The 22,812-nt window shown below is 33.9% G+C and overlaps 1 protein-coding gene across 2 annotated transcripts in view; it reads left to right on the top strand.

Moving 5' to 3' along the window:
• Positions 1–22,812, top strand: part of FER (FER tyrosine kinase) — a 413,835-nt gene that overhangs the window by 110,849 nt on the left and 280,174 nt on the right. For both annotated transcript variants that reach the window (XM_077757162.1, XM_077757161.1), the window contains one exon: positions 7,854–8,043. In XM_077757162.1, coding sequence (XP_077613288.1) covers positions 7,854–8,043 — 190 coding nt within the window. The remainder of the gene's footprint in view (positions 1–7,853; positions 8,044–22,812) is intronic.

Below are 22,812 nucleotides of genomic sequence, written 5' to 3' on the forward strand. Positions count from 1 at the left end.
AAGGAAGAAAACTTAATTGATGTACAGAATGCTTCAGTTACATGGTATTATGAACATAAAATTTCTGGAAGCTGAAATCTCATTTTAAGTATAAAACTTTGCATAGTTGAGTTACTTTCTAGGACTTTGGAAAAATGATTCTGGGTTTTGTCAGTATAGTGTCCTGATCAAATGTCTCAATGTTTTAACAGTTTGAACTATTTTCTGGAAAATCCTGTTAGAAGTTGTCTTTATTCCTCTCATCAGTGTCGACCAGATTCACTGTGAATCCCTTGTTCAGAAAGTGGTAGATCAATGTTATCTATACATTGGCTTCCCCTGTGTTAGAAGGAAACAAACAAACTTATTAGAAAATAGCCATTTGCTTCACTTATAAAAATCCTTCTGAGATTTGCTATGCAGTTTTATCTTACTCTTGTTTCTTACTTGACTTCTGGATCTGTAAATATCTCCTTGGATCCTCTTACTTACGTTACTTTACTTGTCTGTGGATACTATTGTTTTCACTGATTTCAATAATTATGTTTTCTGCTGTTTTAAAGTTTAAGTTTCGATCTGTAATTTAAAATTTATAATCTGGCTTTGGTTATTGCTTGCATCTCCAACAGGTGACTAGAGTATGTACATTTCTTGCTATCATACTCTCATAACTGGCTTGGTTTATCAAGATTCTCAAGCAAATTATGATGTGTCAAATTTCTCTGGTCTATACTTGTTCTGTCTACATTACTTCCAGAATTTCTCTACTTCTTTCGAGTCTCTGATCCTCTTATCTCCCCCATCATTGTCAGCAGGTGGATATTTTCTACATTACAGAAAAAAATTAGAATCATCAGGTGGCAACTCCCTTATCTTCTGTGACTAGATATCCACATCTGCTGCGTTTGTACCCATTTTCTGTGCTTGCTTCCATAGAGGAACTGATCTTTTTCCTAAACCTATTTCTTGTGCCTATTTCTTATATCATGTCATCTCATGCTTTATCAGAAATTTTACATTATTTTTTATATTTATTATATAATATATACATATATGTTTACCTTTTCATGTCAATTAGATCCTGTGCTTTTTATTTTTATTTTTATTTATTTAAGTTTGTTTATTTAGGGAGAGTGTGCACGTGCATGCGTGCATGGGGAGGGGCAGAGAGAGGGGGAGAAAAAGAATCCCAGGCAGGCTCTGTGCTGTCAGCATAGAGCCCAACATGAAACTTGAACCCCACAAACCATGACCTGAGCAGAAACCAAAAATTGGACACTTAACTGACTGGGGTACCCTGGTTCTCCAGTGCTCAGTTGTTAAAGGTGCTTAAGTGTTGACTCTTAAAAACAATTTCTACATCTCTGCCCACCCCAGATGACCCTTCTATAATCATAATCATATTTTCCCCCAACTGCGTTTGCCTCCTGTTTTCTTAGTCATACTAGCTTTCTCAGAGTGATTATACTCACTCATTTCTTCAATTCCCATTTAGTTCTCAACCCACATATATCTAGCTTCTTCCCCATCACCACTGAAATAGGGATCTGTAAGATCTCCAGTGACCTCTATATTGCTAAATTTAACACATATCTTTCTTGACATCCTCTCAGTGTCTGATTTTGTTGACTACACGTTCCTTTTTTTCCTGTTGGTGTTTGGAATCAGATCTTTTGCATCTCTTTTGAGAAGTCTATTTTGAAATTACTCAAGGAATGGATCTATGCTGCATTCTCTCCCTAGATTGTTTCCTGAAGATGACCCACATTTATTACTCTTGCTCATATTTTTTCTCTGAACTCAATGGCCATGTAGTCAATTGACTACTTAACATGACTCCTTGGATGTTTTAGAAGTACCCTAAATTTCCCATGTCTAAGGTTGCATTAACAATCTCAATACAGGGGCACCTGGGTGGCCCAGTCAGTTGAGTGTCTGGCTTGATTTTGGCTCAGGTCATGATCCTAGTGTTGTGGGATCGTTCCCCATGGCTGGCTCTGTGTTGAGCATAGAGCCTGCTTAAGATTCTCTCTCTCTCTCTCTCTCTCTCTCTCTCTCTCTCTCTTTCTCTCCTTCTCCTCCTCCTCCTTCTTCTTCTTCCCCTCTCCCACTTGTGCTCTCTGTCTCTCTCTAAAACAAAACAAAACAAAACAAAACAAAACAAAAATTTATATATAAAAAAATCTCAATACAGCCCCACCCAATTCAACCTAATTCACTTTTAGTATTCCTTATTTCAGTGAATGACAACATAATCTATTTTATTATACAGCTCAGAATATTAGGGGTCTGCCTTTCCCACTTATACTATAGATCTTACTACAATTTGGGATTAAATAGTATATTGCAATCAATGAGCTTTTAAAAGATGAGAACAGGAAAATTTGAGTTATTCTGGGCATTCCTTTAATAAGTCTGGAAAATTTTAGCATTGCATTAATAGAAGATTCCATTTGGATTGTAAAAATAAAATGTATCAACCATTGCACGTATAAAATTAGAAAAAAAAAGAATTGTGTTTTGCTTTTCGGTGTTTGGGAATAATCTCTTCATTGGTTTACAGATAGCCAAGTGGTTCTATTTTTTTATGGTTTCATAAATGCACACATTGGAAATGACTCCTGTTTTAAATTTAGTAGGTATAGGGAAAGACCATAAGATGGTTGACCCTCTCATTAGTATGTCTAACACATTGTTGAAGGAGACAATATTCACAGATTTTCTTAATCTAGAAATTGTGAGATTCTTTGATTTTTGGCCATTTCCTTGACTCACATCTTTGACTCTCTTTTTATCTATGTAATAAATGTGATCTGTTCTCTTACACCTATTTATATTTATTGGGAGATTAGAATGGGAGTATAGGAAAGCGGGCTTAAAGAGTGGTGGATATCTAGGAAATAGCATTTCTTGAGTTCTTACTATGTTCCACATATTATGCCAGATGTTTTATATATATTACCACACTGAATGTTAACTTCACTACTCCTTTTAGATATTTGCCTGTATGTTACCTTTAAGATTTAGAGAATTAAAAAAAAAATTACAATTACTTATCTAGTCAGTGGTAGAAAATTAATGAGTTCTTGACTCCACAGCATCTGTTTTTCTGATCACAGCATCTGCTGTGTTATTATTATTATTTTAATAGTGTTCTTATGGGAGTAAGTTAGAAGAGATAAGTATGTCAAACAGTTCAGGGGATGAGTTTTGTTTAAGCCCTTTGTTATCATGGAGTTCTGATTAGCTTCATGGCATAATCTTGAAAATGTTAAGTACATTCATATAACTAAGCAGTCATTGTGAATTTTCATTAATTTAGATATTAGTAAGGTTGAAGTTTGTCTTTGATTATATGTTAAGGTTTTGTGCTGAACAGGAGTGCCTGGGTGGCTTAGTCATTAAGCAGTTGACTCTGATTTTGGCTCAGGTCATGATCTTACCGTTTATGAGTTTGAGCCCCACAGTGGGCCCTGCGCTGCCAAGCTTGCGATTCTCTGTCTCCCTCTCCCTCTGCACCTTCCCTGTATTCTCTCTCGAAAATAAATAAGTAAACTTAATATTCTCTTTTTGCTAAGCAAATAACCTGAAAGAGGGTCTCCTGGAAATATTTGTATTTCAGTTCCTTAATAATTCATAAACATTTCATTTTTTGTGTATGTGTATAAATCTATGTATATATTTAAATACACTCATATAATTAAAAGCAATTTCAGTCTAGTTTTAGAAATGGACTTACAATAATTTTTACCCTGCAGTACTTTTTTTAGCTTCATATGCTGTTAATTGGAAGTATTAAAAACAATAAAACAGAACTACATTTCTTCACAAATGCTAAAAATATCCTAAGTTAGATATTTACACTTTTAAATTACTGCAGTTATACCAAATTTTTACCTAACAGAAAGCATTATTCATTCTATTGAAATGCAACATAATAGGGAATTAAAGTTAAAACCTTTAAATTTGAGTTTAACATAAATGTCTCTAAAACATCTTATAGCAACAATGAAAAAAATAAATTATATGAAGAATCATTTGATAGCTTTGATTCCTATAATTGAATAATATATAGTGAAGAATAAACTTAAAGAATGGTTTTATGTGACATTAAAATCACACTAACAAGAATAGAGTTTTAGCTTGTATAAATAATGTAGGCCTCAGCTGAAATGTAGCTATTATAGAATTATATTTTAAAAAATAGAGTAAAAGGAATAAAACCAACCACGTGAAGTGGTATAATTTTAATACAACATGAAAGTGTCACTGTAGTATGTATAACTTTACTCATTATTTCTAAAGCATATTTATTCAAATGGAAGTAATATCAATCTTCTTCTGATTTATGACTCTTGACTACTGTATTAGAAAATAGCTTATGGGAAAATACATCAAGCATATGTCATTTATGACTCGGGCATAAAGAACAAGTAATATTACTATTGGTTTTAATGCTTGGCTTAACTTCCAAAAAGTGAATGATTATTCAATTTTGTGTTGTTTGTACCATTATCACCTAATACTTAAAAATACTTTATATGTTATAAAGTCATAACTCTTAAAGCCATGCAGAATCTTTTTTTTTAATTAAAATTTTTATTCTTATTTACTTTTCAGAGAGAGAGAGAGTGTGTAAGAGAGAGAAAGAATCCCAAACAGTCTACAGGCTCTGAGTTATCAGCACAGAGCCCCATACTGGTCTTGACCCCATGAACTGTGAGATCATGATCTGAATTAAGTCAGACGTTTAACTGACTGAGACACCCAGTTGCCCCAAGGCCATGCAAAATCTTAAGACATTTTTTATTTCAACCTCCTTGTCTTTCAAATTATGTAACATCTGAGGCCCAGAAATTTTGAGACTTGCAAAATGTCACATCTAGCTTATAGTTCAGGTTAAGACTTAAGCCATCTACAGTATTGTATAGTGTGCAAATTCAGACACCTTTTATTTTTGTCTCAGGATCTAAAAATCATGTATATTGCAAAAAAGAATGTCCTACCTATATAGGCAATTATTTCAATAATATTTATTGCATGTCTACTAGGTGCTATGAATACAGTGAAAAGTAGGATATTTATTGTCCCTTGTCTCATGAAGCTTACACTTTTGTGGAGTAGACTAATACAAACAAGAAATTATCATGATAATTGCTGTAAAATAAGGAGTTCATATAGAAGAATAATAGAGGAGCTCCTCCTTACAATAGGTTTTTCCAGCTTCTAGAGACTTTTTTCACTCCTTGGCTCTTGGCTCCACATCATAGTACCTTTTCTTCCCTTTTTTGGGGGTCACATTGTCTTCTCTGACATTGTCCTTTTAACTTTCCTCTTATCAGATGCTCACCTGGATAATCTAAAATAACTTCCCCATTCCAACATCCTTAACTTACAAAACTCCCTTTTGCTATATAAAGCAACATATTCCCAGGTTCTGGGGAGAAGGATGTCATTTTTGGGGGTCTGCCATACAATTGAAGAGATAATCAAATGTAGGTGTTTTGCTCCCATAAATATATTTCTTTGAATTTTGTTCTAATGTTTAATTCATATTTACTGTTTTGTAATTATCGCTCCTTATTAGTCATTCCATATTTTATTTTTGGAGTTTATTTTCATTCCTTTAATTATTGTTTTTTTTACTTTGCATTTTTCCTATTGGTCTTTATGAACTTGATTTACAGAAGGTCAATGATAGTAATAATGGTTTTAGAGCATTATTTATTTTCAAGTATACTTTCCTATTAATTGGTACACATTTGTGAAATCATTCACCCTCTTTTTTGGACTCACTCTGCAAATATATAAATATGTGTTTTTACCATCTTACCTGGTACATTTTAAATCGTTCCTTACCTTTTTGTCATGTGATTCTTTTGGTGGGGAGGAGATGCCAAGAAGGAACCCTCAAGAAGCTTCAATTTCATATGGCTGTAATCTTTTCCAGAACTCAGTACTTGTAAATTTATATTCACAAAAGTTGACTTTTAAATATCAACTTTCTCTGAAGAGATTCACAGAGAAAAATATCTATAACCAATTTATTATGAAAAAGGACTTACTGCCTAATATACAAGCCAGCATGAATTTATCGGGAATCTGTGTGGATTTAGAACACAGTTCACAGATTGTTGAATGATAGTGATATAAATGATAATTGCTGTTTACTAAATTCATACTTTATGGTACGCACTGTGCTAACAAATTTTCAAATATTATCTCATTGTATTCAGAACAACCCTGGCAATTTGATATTATTATTAATGTTTCCAGTGCTAAAACTGAAGATGAGAAAATCAGCATGATTAAGCCATTAAGTTGACTCTGTTCTCATTTGATATGATTATACTCTTTCCATTATGCCATGATGATTTTACTTGGGAAGTATTAATGAGCTCTGACAGTATGGTATATCCTTCTTCATTACATTGGCCATGAACGCTACTGGTTAGGGGGGGTTTTCTTTTCAACATTGCTAGGTTTCTGTTATAAATAATCTTGGGCTGCCTGGGTAATTCAGTCAGTTAAGTGTCTGACTCTTGATTTTGGCTCAGGTCATAATTTCATGGTTCATGAGATTGAGCCCTACCTTGGGCTCTGTGCTGACACTGTGGAGCCTGCTTGGGATTCTCTCTCTCTCTCTCTCTCTCTCTCTCTCTCTCTCTCTCTGTCTCTCTCTCTCTTTATGCCCTTCCCCTACTCACCTTCTCTCTCAAAATAAATAAACATTAAGAAAAAATCTTACTCATTAGTTCTTTTCCCAAATTTCACTCAGTTCTCTGAGTTCTCTTTTTGTCAATTTCACTTGAAACTCATTGCAGTATAATGAGGAGATTTTAGCTCTCCTGATCGCATTTCCTGAGCTTGTACCCTGCTCAATTTGATTGGAATTGAGTTTTCAAAATATTGATCAACATCATATTTATAAACAGATCTCTTTTAGTGGGCATTTCTTCTATGATTACTTATTCAGTTAGTATTGATCCATATAAATTCCAATTTAAGAAAGTAACATTTTCTGATCTTACTGTCCAGTTTTGAAGTTTTCCCTTGACAGTCTGTTGTCACTTACATATTAATTACTCTTTTTCAATAGTACATGGCACAGTTCTTTAAGATATTAATATACTGTATATATGACAGTGTTTCTAGAGTTGTTCCCCACCACCACTCCCTGTTTTCTTTTGGCTTTAATGTGGATGAATTAGTTTGAAATTCCCTTTGGGGCAGATTTCAAGGGATAAGTAAGGCAACATGTGGCCAAATAATTCTTTAAGAATTGGGGAAGTGTATTATCTTTTTAGTGATGTATTGGAAATATCTGGGGACTTATGTTATGCTCATTTCCTCAGTGAGAGTTCACTCCTCAGTCCTCATCCGAGCAGCTCTCTCCAACTCTAAAAACACACCCCTCTCAATTTAAACACAGCTTCCTCCCAGATTGTCATCTTGATATGATTTATTTTACCGAGGCACAGATATGACTTCAGCTGTATTCCATTTGAGATTTGAGTAAGTTGAGATTCTGCTTCAGTTATATTAATTCTTTTTAGGCCCTACACTTCTCAACCTAAGTGTCTGTACTCTGTGAGGTAGATGGCTTAGTTGTAAAATAAAATGAACACCATACATTATAATGTATTTGAAAGCATGTTGAATTTGTTTTATGCTTCCATTTTGCTAATGCTAACATTTAGTAACTATCGTGATGACATGAAAGATGTTTAGTTTTATCCTTCTAGTGATTCTGAAGGACTGTTATAAAGGTGAAAATGAAAAGAAACAGAAGTGTAATACATGTATAGTTTCCTTTCGAGGGTCTATTTCTTAAAGAAGTTGAAATAATTTATATTTAATATGTTCTTTTTCAGTATTGTGCTTCTGCTAAGCCAAAAACAGACACTTGAAGAGCTGAAACAGTCAGTCCAGCAGTTGAGATGCACTGAGGCAAAGTTTACAGCACAGAAAGAATTACTAGAACAAAAAGTACAAGAAAATGATGGGAAAGAGCCTCCTCCAGTAGTAAATTATGAAGAAGATGCACGATCAGTTACATCTATGGTAAGCCAAAGAGTAATCAAATGAGAAACTTGAAAGAGAAATAGCTAGGTAATAAATGCATACAAAATTTATATAATACATACAAAATACATTATATAATACATACAGAAATTCTTTTGCTCTGACAAATTATTATGCTTGTTAATATGCAGGCCCTATTAACCTTGTTTGTAAATGCAAAATAGATTTGTCAGTCATGTCACATCACCTGGAGAACACTTTTAGGAACTGCCTGTACAGTTTGAGGAAAAAACTCTTCTCTGGCCTTCAAAACTGAATACAAAGACTGCAAATGTTTTTATTCCTGGAAGAGAGAAGGAAGGTAGGGTGTTATTCTTAACATAGAAGCAAGAAATAAGGAGAAAGCTATTTATTATTATTTTTTCTTAAGAACAGTAGAATCTTATTTATCTGAGATTGATGATATGTTTATTGTTTTACAGTACATTTGATTTTGTTTAAAAATAATTTTTTTTCTTATATTCTTAAACTACAGTAAACACATTCAAATCCACCAACTAGAAATTCAACTTCATTTTATATTTTCATGACCTGTTGAAGAATGCCTAGTATAAATACTTTTCCTCCCCTTCTCTCTCTTCCCTCCTCTCTCCCTCTCTACTTTCCTTTTTTCCTTTCTCCCTTCCATCTTAGGCTGGTGGTTCTCACCAAGAGGGCAGTTTTCCCCTCCAGGGGACATCCATCAATGTATTCAGATATCTTTGGTTGTTACTGTTAGTGGTATCTGATAGGTAGAGGCCCCTGATGCTTCTAAATGTCCTGTGATGTACAAGACAGCCCCTTCCTTCATATTCCCAACAAAAGAGTATCCAATGTAAAATATAAGTAGTGCCAAGGCTAAAAAGCCCGAGGTACGTCCTTGGCTTTTTTATGGATTCACATTTTTCAGAATGTGGTCCATAAATAGAACTATCTTAGTTAATGATGCAATAGCTGATATTTTAGTCATTTTTAGTTTATGTGGTTCTGAATAGTACAGTTTGATTGTTAAACATACTCAAATTAAACATATTCAAATGTTTCCATTGGAAGAAAAGGCAGTATTTGAAAATGTAATAAATGAAAATGAAGTATTTAAATTATTATGGTTATTTTCATTTTTGTTATTAATTGTGCCAACTAATCTGTATATGACATGATTCGAATTAATGGCAGTGCTCACCAGTACACTTACTCTTCAGTGGTGAATGCTTTTGTGGAAGAGTGCCTTAAGGAACTGTACCACTAAGATGGGCCATCGATTGTGTATTCTTATACACATGATTAAATTGTGTAATCAGAATTAGGATTGTATAGTCAGGTTCTTAGATATATTGATGTTTATTTTGGCTATATAATTCAATTAGAATGAAAGCCCATCTATTTATTTACAGAAATCTAAAAAAATTGTGGAGGCAGATGATATAATCATCTGTCAGTAGAAACCATCTTAATGTCTTTTTTTAAAATTTCAGTCTAATTTTGGCCAAATTACCAAGGAGAGAATGATAAATATTAAGTACTGTGTTAAAATTCTCTGTTGTGTGGGTGTAAGTATGTTTCATTTATTCATTTGAGCAATATTTATTGAGTCAAGCACATTTCTAGATGGCTTGAGATACATCAATGAATAAAACTAATTAAAAAAATCCTCTCTTAGAGGTGACATTCTGTGGTGAGTGGCAGTTAATAAATGAGTAATAAGTTATATACTATTTTGGAAGGTGGTAAATGCCAAGGAATAGAAACAGAGCAGGGTAGAGGGTTGGGATTCTAGAAGTTGGGATACTATTTTAAATCCAAGTCAGAATAACAGTTGACATTTGAACAAAGGCTGGAGACTGGGAGCTACTACACCCCTAATTTCTGGGGAAAGAGCATTTCAGTCAGAGAGTGCACCTGTTGCAAAGGCTGTAATGCAGGAGCATGTTGAACTATTCAAGGTATGATTAAGGAAGTCTGAGTGGAGGGGAAGGTGAAAGTATATGTAACGAGATGAGAGAAGTATTAGAGAATAGACCTTGGAGCTTTGTGGACCATAATTAAGGATTATGGCTTTTCTCTGAGTGAAATGGGAAGTGCCTGGGGTGGAGAGTAATAACGGAGGAATGACATGCTATGACTTTGTATTTAGATGGATTGCTGCAGCAACTATGTTCAGAATTTACTTAAGGGAACAAGGATGGAAGAATGAGATTATTGCAGTAACCTACATTATAGAAGATCACCGTTTGAACAGGGATGGTAGCATGGGAAGTAGCAAGAAGTGTGTAGATTCTGTGTGTATTTTGAAGGTTGAGTCCAGGAGATTTCCTGTGGATTAAATATGCATGATGAGAGAGAATAGTCAAGAATGATCTTAAGGTTCTTAGCAGGAGAACTAGAGGGATACAATTTGTTTCAAGTGCATGAAGAGATTATACCTAAGCAGCTGTGATGAGGTGGAGTAAGATCTCAGTTTGTCTTTCTTAAAAAACAAGTCATTGTCAAAATTTGGTATTTGGGCCTTGTGTTCAAGAGTGCGATTTGGACTGGATATATAAATTTGAGAATCTAGGTATTACATGGTATTTAAAATTATTTGACTAGGGAAAGCTGGGTGGCTCAGTCGGTTAAGCGTCCAACTTCGGCTCAGGTCATGATCTCACAGCCGGTAAGTAAGTTCGAGTCCCGCATGGGGCTCTGTGCTAAGAGCTCAGAGCCTGGAGCCTGCTTCGGATTCTATGTCTCCTTTACTATCCTATCAGATAATAAGTAATTTCCTATATGTACAAAGACCCTTTCTTGATTCTTGATGACCAACTATGTGTATATGCATTCTTTGAGAGGAGCTTCTTAAGTTTTTCTATTTACTTGGATTTTGAAAACCTTAACTAGTAAATCTTTTCTTCTCTGCTTGTAGTTTATATTTCCTTGTCTCCATGTGGGTAATTCTGTGTGTCTCTCTCTCTGCCCCTACTCTGCTCATGCTCTGCCTCTTTCTCTCTCAAAAATAAATAAACATTTAAAAAAATAAGATCATTTGACTATGGGTGGTTACCAAGTGCGAGAGAATAGAGAAGCAAAGAGAAATAAGGACTGGACTCTGGGCCCCTTCAAGTTAGGTGGTCTAGAAAAGGAGGACCCAGTTAGGAAACTAAGGAGTGACCAATGAAGTCGTAGAAAACCATAGTAATTTGGTATCCTTCAAGTATTCCAAGGAGAAATGAGTTCCGGAATTTGGGACATGCTGGATTAAGACAAAAGAAACCTTTGTACTAACTGCAGGATTTTTGGAACTTTTAATATCCACTGCCAATGAGGGGAGATAGAGCATCGAATATAGTGTCTCTAAAAATATTGACCTAATTCATTTTCAAAGAGTATCCTAAAAAGACCACTGTGGAATGGAATATACTTTTGGAAATACTGAATTGGAAGATAAATCATTTCTTATCTGATTGATAATCTGTTGACAGATAAAATATGCTGATAATTCTAAAGGCGTTTTGAGTTGTTTAAATGTTCTCTAAACCCAAAGGTTATTTTATTTTATTTTGTCCTTCAGTTCTAGCTCTGCAGGACAGAGGAAACTGCCTTTTGGAGAATATTAGGAAGGTGAACTCTTTGCTGGCTGTCCTTGGATACTCATGGAAATACCAGAATTTTCTAATCCCTGAGTATCGTTAGCTGACTTTCCTATTTTTAAAATTAATTAATTAATTAAAAAGTATCACCTTCCTTCATGTTTTTTTTTTAGTTGTCTGGTTGTAAGAACGTAAGTTCTCAATCCGTATCTGTTGAATTGAGGAATTGGATTTTCTTTTCACTCCATAGTAATCTAGTTGTTTTACTTTATAATAGCATGTGCTATGCACCAAATATAATAACTTTTGTTGAAGCTTTCTTATATGTCGGATATATCTAGAGTTGATGGCACTATATAATGAGTTCTTACTTTTTAAATATGGTTAGCTATTCTGTAGGATAATTGCCTTTACTTTGATGTTTCTGAAATTGCACATTTTTAAGCTCTTTTGCTAGACTAATATGCAATATATATTTATCTTCTCTGCAAATCTTATTGAGTAAGTTCTGCTTAGTTGAACAGCACTATCAATAAAATCCTGTTTTGTTATATTTGCAGCCAACAAAATATATGGTTTGTTGACTAAATATTGTCTGTCATTATGACTCAATAGTAGTCCATTTTACAGTAGTGTCTGATACATTTTCAATTTTATAGTTAAACACTGAAATGGACTGCTATCAGTTGAGGTTCACAGCATCATTGAAGCTTTTTCTGTTTTCATTATAAGGTACACTTTCTTTCTTTAAATACATAAGATCAATGTTAATTCGAAGACTTGCTCATCACATACATTGAGAAAAGTATGAGACAAAAAATCAAGAGACCTGAATTCAGCTTTGCCTCTGCTTTGTACCCACAGTCAGTTTCCTTAACCTTTCTGAGTTTTCCTTTCTGTAAAATGAGGAAATGAATATATATCCACCTTGCCTGATAAAATTTCTATGATACTGAAATGAGGTAATATATATGACATATTATTAAAACACAGATTTTATTTGTTTTTTTCTAAAAATATACCTAGTTCACATGTAAATTAATCAGTAGATACTCACTGAGTTATAAATTACAGAATTTCCTGCAGGATTATTTTATGTATTTCTTATTTATAAAGGCAAAGCCCTAATTAATTTCTTTGAGTAGATACTACATGTACATGTACAGATAAAGGGGTCTTTGTGTCTCTTTTTTAGTTTCCCAGTTTTCTACCTCAAAGGTGACCTTCCAGAAACATTGTATGCAAATGAAAACATAAATGTTCACTATATGCTTCCTGCTCTTACACAAATGGTAGTATATACAACAATATTGTTTTGTACATTACTTTTTCACCAAATATGTTTTAGGTATCATTTCTATATAGTGCATATACAGTTGCTTCCTTTTTTTTTTTCATTTGTTCAACAAATATTTGTTGTCAGATCTCATATGTCATTTTAGTTTGGAGGATGTAGTAGTGTACAAGAAAAACACTTTTTTCTGTTCTTATGAACTTTCTACTCTAAATGGATACAGACAAACAGTTAAATATATATAGTAAATAGTAAATATATTAAGTAACATATAATTAAATATATACATGTCAAGTGGTGCTAACTTCTTCATAGAAAAAGAAAAAAGATAGAAGAAACAAGGTGATGGGAGGTGTTTTCTTTTTAAAAAAAATTTTTTTTGAGAGAGAGCAGGAGAGGGACAGAGAGAGAGGGATAAAGAGAATCCCAAGCAGGCTCCATGCTAATAACAGAAAGCCTGATGCAGGGCTGAAACTCACAAACCATGAGATCATAACTGAGCTGAAGTTGGCTGCTTGACTGATTGAGCCACCCAGGTGCCCCGGGAGGTGTTTTTATATGTAGGGTTGTCAAGGAAGTCTTCACTAATAAAGTGGCATTTATGCAAAGATCTGAAAGAACTAAGGGAGCAAATGATAAGACTGCCTGACATGAGAATATTCTAGAGCAGAATGAGAGATAATAAATAAGAGATGGGGTTGGAAGAGTAGTAGGCATATAGATCATACAGTCATGCAGATTATTTTAGAGACTTTGATGCTAGCTGTTAGAGAAATTAGAAGCCATTGAAGATTCTCAGCAAAGCAATGACATGTTTACATGGTTTCCACACTTTTGTTATTATAAAGAAAGCTTTTGTAACTGATAACAATGTCAGTTATAGATGTTGATTATTATATTAATAATGAATTAATATATCATTTTTGTAGAATAATAAATTTTTGCTTCTAGCTTTCCTATGGCATGAATTTTATCATGCTGAACTTTCAGTTTCTCTGTAGACCATTAATATTACTGAATTATCCTAGGATCTGATACTGAAGTAGATTTATAGCTATAGTGATGCTTTGTGTTTATTTTGTGTATACATTTCTAATATATAAAACGGAGAAGTTAGGAGATGATTGTGATTATGTTACAAAAGCCTTGTTCACTTTTCTAAATGATTCAAGTCAAGATTTATTAAAATCACTAAACATCAGGGAAATGCCAATCAAAATCACAATGAGGTATTTCTTCATGCCTGTTACAATGGCTATTACCAAAAAGATGAGAAAGGACAAGTGTTGATGAGGATGTGGTGAAAAAGAAACCCTTGTGCATTGTTGATGGGAATGCAAACTGGTTCAACCACTGTGGAAAACAATATGGAGGTTCCTCAAAAAATTAAAAATAGAACTTACCATATGATCCAGCAATTCCATTTTTTGGGTATTTATCTGAAGAAAACAAAAATACTAACCTGAAAAGATACCTCACCTGATGTTCATAGCAACATTATTCATAATAGCCAAGATATGGAAACAACCTGAGTGTCCATCAGTGGATTAAATATAAAGAAGAGGTGGTATATATACGGTATATATACACACATACATACAATGGAATATTGTTCATGATAAAAGAGAATGAAGTCTTGCCATTTGTGACAACATGGATGGATCTTGAGGGATTATGCTCTGTGAAATAAGTAAGATAAAGAAAGGTGAATACTGTATGATACATCTGGAATCTTAAAAAAGAAAACAAAAAACAAAAAACTTACAGTGGTTGCCAAAGACAAGGTTGGGATGTAGGCGAATGGGTGAAGATGGTCAAAAGGTACAGACTTAAGTTATAAAATACATAAGTCCTGGGTATGTAATGTACAGCAGGGTAACTATAGTTACCATAGATAGTAATATTCTATTATGCATTTGAAAGTTGCTAAGAGAGTAGCAACTTAAAAGTAATATTCTATTATGTATTTGAAAGTTGCTAAGAGAGTAGAACTTAAAAGTTCTCAGTATAAGAAAAAAATTTTGTAACTATTTTTGGTGATTGATGCTAACTAGACTTACTGTTATTATTTCACAAAATACACAAATATTGAATCACACCTAGAACTAATATAATGCTTTATATCAATTATGTTTCAATTAAAAAAGAATTCTTTTAAGTATTCATTTTTCTTTGGTTCATACAAATAAAGTCATTTCATTTGATGGGCCAATTAACAGGTGGTGGTAGTAATATTCTTTTGCATTAGGCTGTAGTATCTTCAGTATCAGGAATAAAAAAACCCTTGACATTTCAAAATGCTCTCAATTTTTATTTTAACTATTGTCTATGCTCATATGCATATGCAGTGTATATATGGGACAAATCAAGTAAACAGTAGACGAAAAATAACTTTTTCATTTATATATGTCTATGTGTCTATATATGTGTTTATGTGTAGCACAAAGCAAATGAAAAAGTGCTCTTAATTTGTATATATGTATATTCATATGTAAAAAATGTGTATATATTTCAAAATTATCTTTTAGATTATGGATTTCTTAATATCTTAGCACAAACCAATGGCCAGAGGTTAATTAGTCCTAAAAGGAAGAAAAATTAAAGGAGAAAGGCAAGAATTAAATATCTACTATGATTAATATAAATAAAAAGGTTAATCACCCAGAGGCATTCAGTCATTTGGGATTCATCAAGTGTTTTATGATTACTTAGTACATGAATATTACTTCTGGTTTTTTTTTTTTTGCAAGAGTGGGTCAAAGATAAAATAGACCTTGCCATAGGGTTTGATGGGGGAGATGGAACAGAAGTAATTGATTAATAATTAATTGAAAATTGACTGCATTGTGACTTTTATGTATCCATACATTAAAACATTTCAAAAAATGTAGTTGCCTAGCAGTATCTAGATATACAGTTAGTAAATGATTATAGAGGAAATGAATAGGTACAAAATTTCAAAATATCTTTTGGCAGGTTATAATTGATGCCACTGAGTTAAAAAAAAATGGATTAAATGTTGAAGTTGGTTTCTATGAAATATTTCTCACTTTATAAATAATAATGGCGGTGATATTTTACCAGAGTGACAGAGTCTTCAGTGGTTACAGAATTAATGATTGCAATGTGTGACTGCAATAGAATCCTTATAGAGCATGCACCAGCTGCAGAGCTGGGCTTCTTGGGTTTGTATCACCGCTCTAGCACTTAATAAGTGTGTGATGTTAGGCACATTAGGGACTTTTCCTGCCATCCTTTCCCTATGTGTACCATGAGAATTACAGTTTTAACTACTCTTGGGTTCATTGTGAGAAATGGTTAAGTTTACACATTCAAAGCCCATAGAATAGTCTCTGCCAGTTTCCAAACTACTATTGTCTTTTATTTTTTATTATTTTTAATGTTTATTATATTTTTGAGAGAAAGAGAGAGAGAGAGAGAGAGAGAGAGAGAAAACGTGAGTGAAGGAGGGACAGAGAGAAAGAGGGAGACAGAATCCGAAGCAGGCTTTAGGCTCTGAGCTGTCAGCACAGAGCCCAGTATGGGGCTCAGACTCAAAAACTGCGAGATCATGACCTGAGCCGAAGTCAGTCGCTCAACCAACTGAGCCACCAGGACACCCTACTATTGTCTTTTAATAGCTGATACTTGACTGTTTGATTATCACAGAAATGATCATGATTTAATATGTGCACTTCTTCTTCTTCTAGTCTTTATTCCTTAGTCTTTTTAAAAATTTTTTATGAGAGCCAGCCACATTTTATTTTATTTTATTTTATTTTTTATTTTATGTTTATTTATTTATTTTGAGAGAGAGAGCTTGAGTGAGTGCCAGCTTGGGAGATGCAGAAAGAAAGGAGAAAGAGAATGCCAGGCGGGCTCCACGTTGTCAGCACAGATGTCACTGTGGGGCTCAATCCCACAAACTGTGAGATCATGACCGGAGCCAAAATCTAGAGTTGGATGCTTAACTCACTGAGCCACTCAGGTGTCCCGATTACTTAGTCTTGATATTATTTTTCATTAAGCATAAATGTTTTCTTTTAAATATATATACTATTAATTTTTAGATGATAGATAAGCATGTTTGGGATCTACTCTCTACCTAAAGTATATTGTCTCTTGACCACAATAGATTACAAAACATTTTTAAAAATATTTATTTATTTTTGAGAGAGTGTGTGAGAGGGGGAGGTACAGAGAAAGAGAGGGGGACAGAGAGGATCTGAATTGGGCTCTGTGCTGACAAAAGAGAGCTTGATGTGGGTCTCAAACACATGAACCATGAGATCATGGCCTGAGCCTAAGTCATACACTCAACTGACTAAGCTACCCAGGTGCCACTCAGGTCTCAATGGGATTGATCACCTAATNCACAGGGGAGGGGTGCAGACAAAAGGAGAATCTTAAGCATACTTAGTGTGGAGTTGGAGCCCATGACCTGAGCTGACATGATGAGTCAGATACTTAACTGAATGAGCCACCCAGGCGCCCCCACCTAACTTTTAAAGAGAAATTTTTAGTGTTATTAGTTGAATTACTGGAAGCTCACTTTTTCCTTCTCCTACACTATTAAAGTTTGTGTTTAAAATTTTGTACAAAGCAATTTTTATAAAAGTATCACTTACAATCACACTTTAATGCCAGTTTCCTTTTATAGTTTAATGTGAAAGAAAGAAAGAAAATCCTTAAGTACCATTATATTTTATGATTATTTATTCATTCATGAAATAACATTTTACTTTTAAGTTTGCAATTATGGAAAATTTATGCAATACCATTATTCATTCTATCAGTTGAAATCTGGTTTTATTCATACTTCTTTTGTCCTTTCCTGTCAGTATTACTTAAAGGTCCTTTTTGTAGCAGAAGGACAGGGTGAAGAAACTGGAAATTTGAGTGAAATCATTCTGAGTTTACTTGCTTTTAGGTGATTTTTTTACCTACCTCCCACCAACGTCAGTTTCTTTATCTATAAAACGTGGTTATTAATAGGCACCTGATAAGATCCTTATCAGCACTAAAGAATGAATGCAAAGGCAAAGGCAGTTACAGAGTTCTAGACACAGTTAGAAAGGTGCTTGGTACACATTTGGTTTTTCTTCCTTTTCTTTCCTGTTTTGCCTTTTCTGTCTGTCTCCTTTTTGTCTCTTCCACCTTTGCCCACATTTCTCCTCCTTTCTCCTCTGCCTGTTAAATACAATTAATCAACTTCTATGAATATTGTACGCCGTGTACGGAGACACCTGGAGATAATAAAGTCTCTGCATTCATAGCTCTACATATAGGAGGCAGAAAATGACAATAAACAAGTGATTAAAAAGAAAACATCTGAGTTAAATGCTGTGATGAAATTGACCATTAACGCTCCTTAGGCTTTAGCCCTCAGCCCTTGGTTTTCAATCCTTTCTTTGTAGTCATGTATCTGTGGGCTTTCTTCCCTTTCTGTCATGATTTAAACAACAGACGATAACTCTTGAATCTTCATTTCCAAGGAAATTGGGAATACTGGAATGACAGTCAACATAACGATGAAAAATGAAAGCAGAGAAATTAAGGGACTTCTACAAGTTCACAGAAAAAAGGTTAAATATAATAAAACATTTAAATTTATTAACCATTTCATTATTATTCCCATACTAATTAGATTTTCTTCCTGTATCCCCACCCCATCCCCAGTTAACTGTTTATTTAACTGGCATTCATTCTTTATTTAAAAAAAAAAAAAAAATAGGACTCCTGCATGGCTCATTCAGTTAAGCATCCCACTCTTGACTTTGGTACCAGTCATGATCTCACCTACATTTCTGTTCATGGGGTTGAGTCCTGTGTCAAGAAAATCTTTGGGATTCCCTCTCCCTCTCTCTCTGCCCTCCTCCTCTGCTCACACTTTCTCTCTCAAAAATAAACAAATAAACATTTGAAAAAAGCAAAACTGACTTTGGACTATTACAATGTAGATTAATGCAAATATATTGTTTGAACACACAAGAAAATTTAATTATCTGGAGAAAAAGGCTATTTAGTTATGTGGCTAATTTGTTATAATAATTGTGAATGATAAAATTACTAAAAAGTCCATTTATAAATGAATACAGTTCTTCCTATTCTCCTATAGTTTTGTTTTTGTTTTTACAACTATTGAAAATAAATCAATTAAAAAGCAACTTCTTGGCACATAAGCCATTGCATTACATGTTCGGGACATTATTTTTAAAAATTTGAAATTTTTTAATTTCCTTTAACCTGAAAAAATTATTACAGACTCTACAGTTTATTTTCCACTTTATTTATTAAGCTGAATAACATTTGTCTTAAAATTTATGTGTGAGATGCACCCCAATGTTCATAGCAGCACTCTCCACAATAGCTAAAACATGGAAAGAGCCTAAGTGTCCATCAACAGATGAATGGATCAAGAAGATGTGGTTTATCTATACCATGGAATACTACATGGCAATGAGAAACAATGAAATCTGGCCATGTGTAGCAACATGGATGGACCTTGAGGGTGTTATGCTGAGCGAAATAAGTCAGGCAGAGAAGGACAAATATCATATGTTTGCACGTATAGGAGGATTAGGAGGAACTTGACGGAGGAACAAGGGGGAGAAGAAGGGCGGAAATGGTGGGGGAAAGGGAGAGAGGCAAACCATGAGAGACTCTTGAATGCTGACAAAAACTGAGGACTGATGGATGTGGGGGGGAGGGGGGGATGGGCATGGAGGAGGGCACTTGTGGGGATGAGCACTGAGTGTTAATGTGGAAACTAACAATAAACTATTTGTAAAAAAAAAAAAATTCTAGAAGAAAAAAAAATTATGTGTGAGAATGTAGTTATTTTTTAGCTTGAATTGTGAGTAGAAGTTTGACCTTGCATGTAGAGAAAGATTTATATTTATCTCTCAAGTCTTTTGTTGTAAATATTGAAAATTATTTTATGATATTAGTTTTTTAACTTTAATTGAAGGATTTCATAAAGAGAATATATGAATATTATTGTTTATTGATTCATTTGGTGCCTAATGAAAAAATTTTAAATCCTAATAAATTTTTTCTTTTAATATGGTGTTCTGCAGAAAATTGTTTATAGTGTTAATGTTTAAAACATTAAGACCCAACTTTTAATTTTTAAAATCATTGGTTTAAATGATTGCATATCCCAGATGAGTGATAAGATCCTAGATTTAGGAAGGGTTTTCTCTATCAGAATATATCTAGAGATCTTTTAGAGTCTATTCTTCCAGATAAATCTGTTTTAAAGTTGCTTAAAAGTCACTTAATTCTTGGAAGGAGAAACAATTCAGTAAGACAGAATGATTTATACTTAAATAGTTTACTATGTGGTAGAGGTTTCATGGGGGCTGCAAGAAGAATACAAATAAATGTGATCTGCTTTCATTTTGAAACTTGAATTAATACTGTCATACTGATAATATTTGGACAACTAAGAGGTTACATTGTTTACGACAGCATAGTTAACGACATCTGGATAGCTCAGTTGGTTAAGCATCCAACTCTTAGGTTTGACTCAAGTCACCATCTCATGGTTAGAGTCCCCAGTTGGGCTCCATGCTGAGTCTGTTCAGATTCTCTCTCTCTGTCCCTCCTTAGCTCTCACCTGCCCCACCCCCTTCTAAAAATAAACTTAAAAGAAAAAAAAACAGCATCGTTAAGAAACAAGATTATTCAAATAGACTAATAGAGAAAAATAGCCCAAGAAGCTTTTATTTATATAGGATGTTAATATAAGAATATGACTAAAGGTGAACAAGATTATTGTATACATTTGATAAATGCCGATTTAGATCATGAGATCATGCCACATAAAAAATAAGTTTCAGATGTATTACTCAAGTTAAAAATCTAAAGGCAGAAAATGTGAGTGAACAGTTTTCTATGTTGAAAAACAAACTGAATTAAAAATCAGAGTAAAAACTGGGAACTTCTGCTGCAGATATGGCAAAGGATTAATGTTTTTAACTGTAGAAGTGAGTCACCCAAATTGGTTTATAAAATAGTAAAGTACCAATTATAAGTGGGAAAAAATATCAATAAGAAATTCATAATAGAGAAAATATAAACTTTAATAAAATATGGAAAAAATTTCAACCCTACTGATGAAAATAGTGTTTAAAAAATGCAATTTGAAAATAATGATTTATTTAACTTGTTTGTCACTATCCACAGTGACCTCCTTCCAACCTGTTCTCCATACTCTGGTGAAAGTCATCTCTTAAGGTTTCAAGCAAGAATAAATCTGGTTATATTGAGCCCCTCAAAATGGCTAAAATGACTTCTTATGACTTTTAGTCTAAAAACCATTTCCTCTAAATGGCCTTCTTAAAGACGTTGTATTGTTTGGTCTCAACTGTGGACTCCGACCAACTAGAAAGACGCTGGTCATAACACCAGATGTGTCTCTATGGAAGGAAGAATGGAAAAAGAAATGAAGCTATGAGGTGTGAAGTCCTGAGAGAAAAATTTGGGGGACAGTTCAGGGGCTGATTGTGTTAATCTAGTTTAATTACAAGTCGCTGGAGAAGGTAGGAAGAGTTTTATAAGAAGCTCTCAAGTGTGGTCTGAAATCACACACACACAGATGAAGCAATTCTCTCTGCTAAGTCAGAAGTTAGGAGTGGTAGAATGTGATGCTGAAGCTAAGCATGAATAAGCAACATTGGAGATGAAGACATCCAGAGAACTTTGAGGCTTTGGGTATAAAAATTTATGATAATGTTAGGGATTGAGCTGAAAGAAACTAATCATAAGCCACTTGCAAAGACCTCAGTAAATGAGGGCGAATGTGTGATAGGCCAGTAGATTATAGCATTGAGAATGAGAATGCCCTGGCTTCGTTCATGCTGTTATTATAAATACTTTATCTCTTATAATAATTAGGGATGCTGGTGCTTAACACAGTATCTGACAAAGTATAGGTGATCAGTAAACTTTTCTTTAGTAAGCCCAATGCTGTAAACTGAAACTATCAGTGTTAGATTCCGGTTTTAAAAAAATGCTGGACTCTGTTTTTGCATATTTTGGTATATAAGCATCAAACCAAACCAAACACCTAGTTATGTAATGTAGAGGGGCAGATTATTCCAGACTATGTTTTAGAAAGTAATAAAGTCTATGTAACATTGAATGAAAGAAGGAAAGAATGCAGAGAAATAGCCTTAACTAGTGTGTTTATCACTTCTAGATTGGCGAAGGCAAAAATTTAGCATTTTGAATCATTTAAGCAGGGCCAAGATGCTCCATGTCCTCAGTAATGTCTTAGTCACTACAACCATTTGGAAAAACTATTTGGCAATACCTACTAAAAACAGACATGCACACACCCTGTATCCTAGTACGTCGACTCCTGGGCATAGATCTAATAGAAATGAATACATAGATTACCTTAAAGACATGCACAAGAATATTCACAGGAGCACTATTTATAATAGACCCAAACTGAAAACTTCCAAATGTCAATAGTAGAATAGATAAATTGTAGAATATTTACCTATCCATCGGAATATCTGTAATAATGAGAATGAACGAATTAAAACTACTTATAGCAGTCTGGATGAACCTTACAAACTTATAATCTAGTGAAAGATACCAGATAATATATATTTTATGATTTCAAAAAGAGGCCAAACTAATCAGTGGTACTAGACTTTAGGATGGTGGTGATCCTTGGTGTGGAGAGGGGTGGTGACCAAAAGGCTTGTAGAAGACTTCTGGAATACAAAAATGACTTGTTTTTTTTGATCTGTGTTCTGGTTATAGGGACCTTTTCACTCTGTGAAAAATACATAAACTGTACATTTTTTATTTGTACAGCCTGTTGTATACATCTTGTACTTCAAATATTTCAGAAAAAAATTGTTCCAATTTAGCATGGGACCAATATGAAAG

The sequence above is a fragment of the Crocuta crocuta genome, unplaced genomic scaffold (genome assembly GCF_008692635.1).
Source record: "Crocuta crocuta isolate KB4526 unplaced genomic scaffold, BGI_CrCroc_1.0 scaffold131, whole genome shotgun sequence".
Classification (NCBI taxonomy): domain Eukaryota; kingdom Metazoa; phylum Chordata; class Mammalia; order Carnivora; family Hyaenidae; genus Crocuta; species Crocuta crocuta.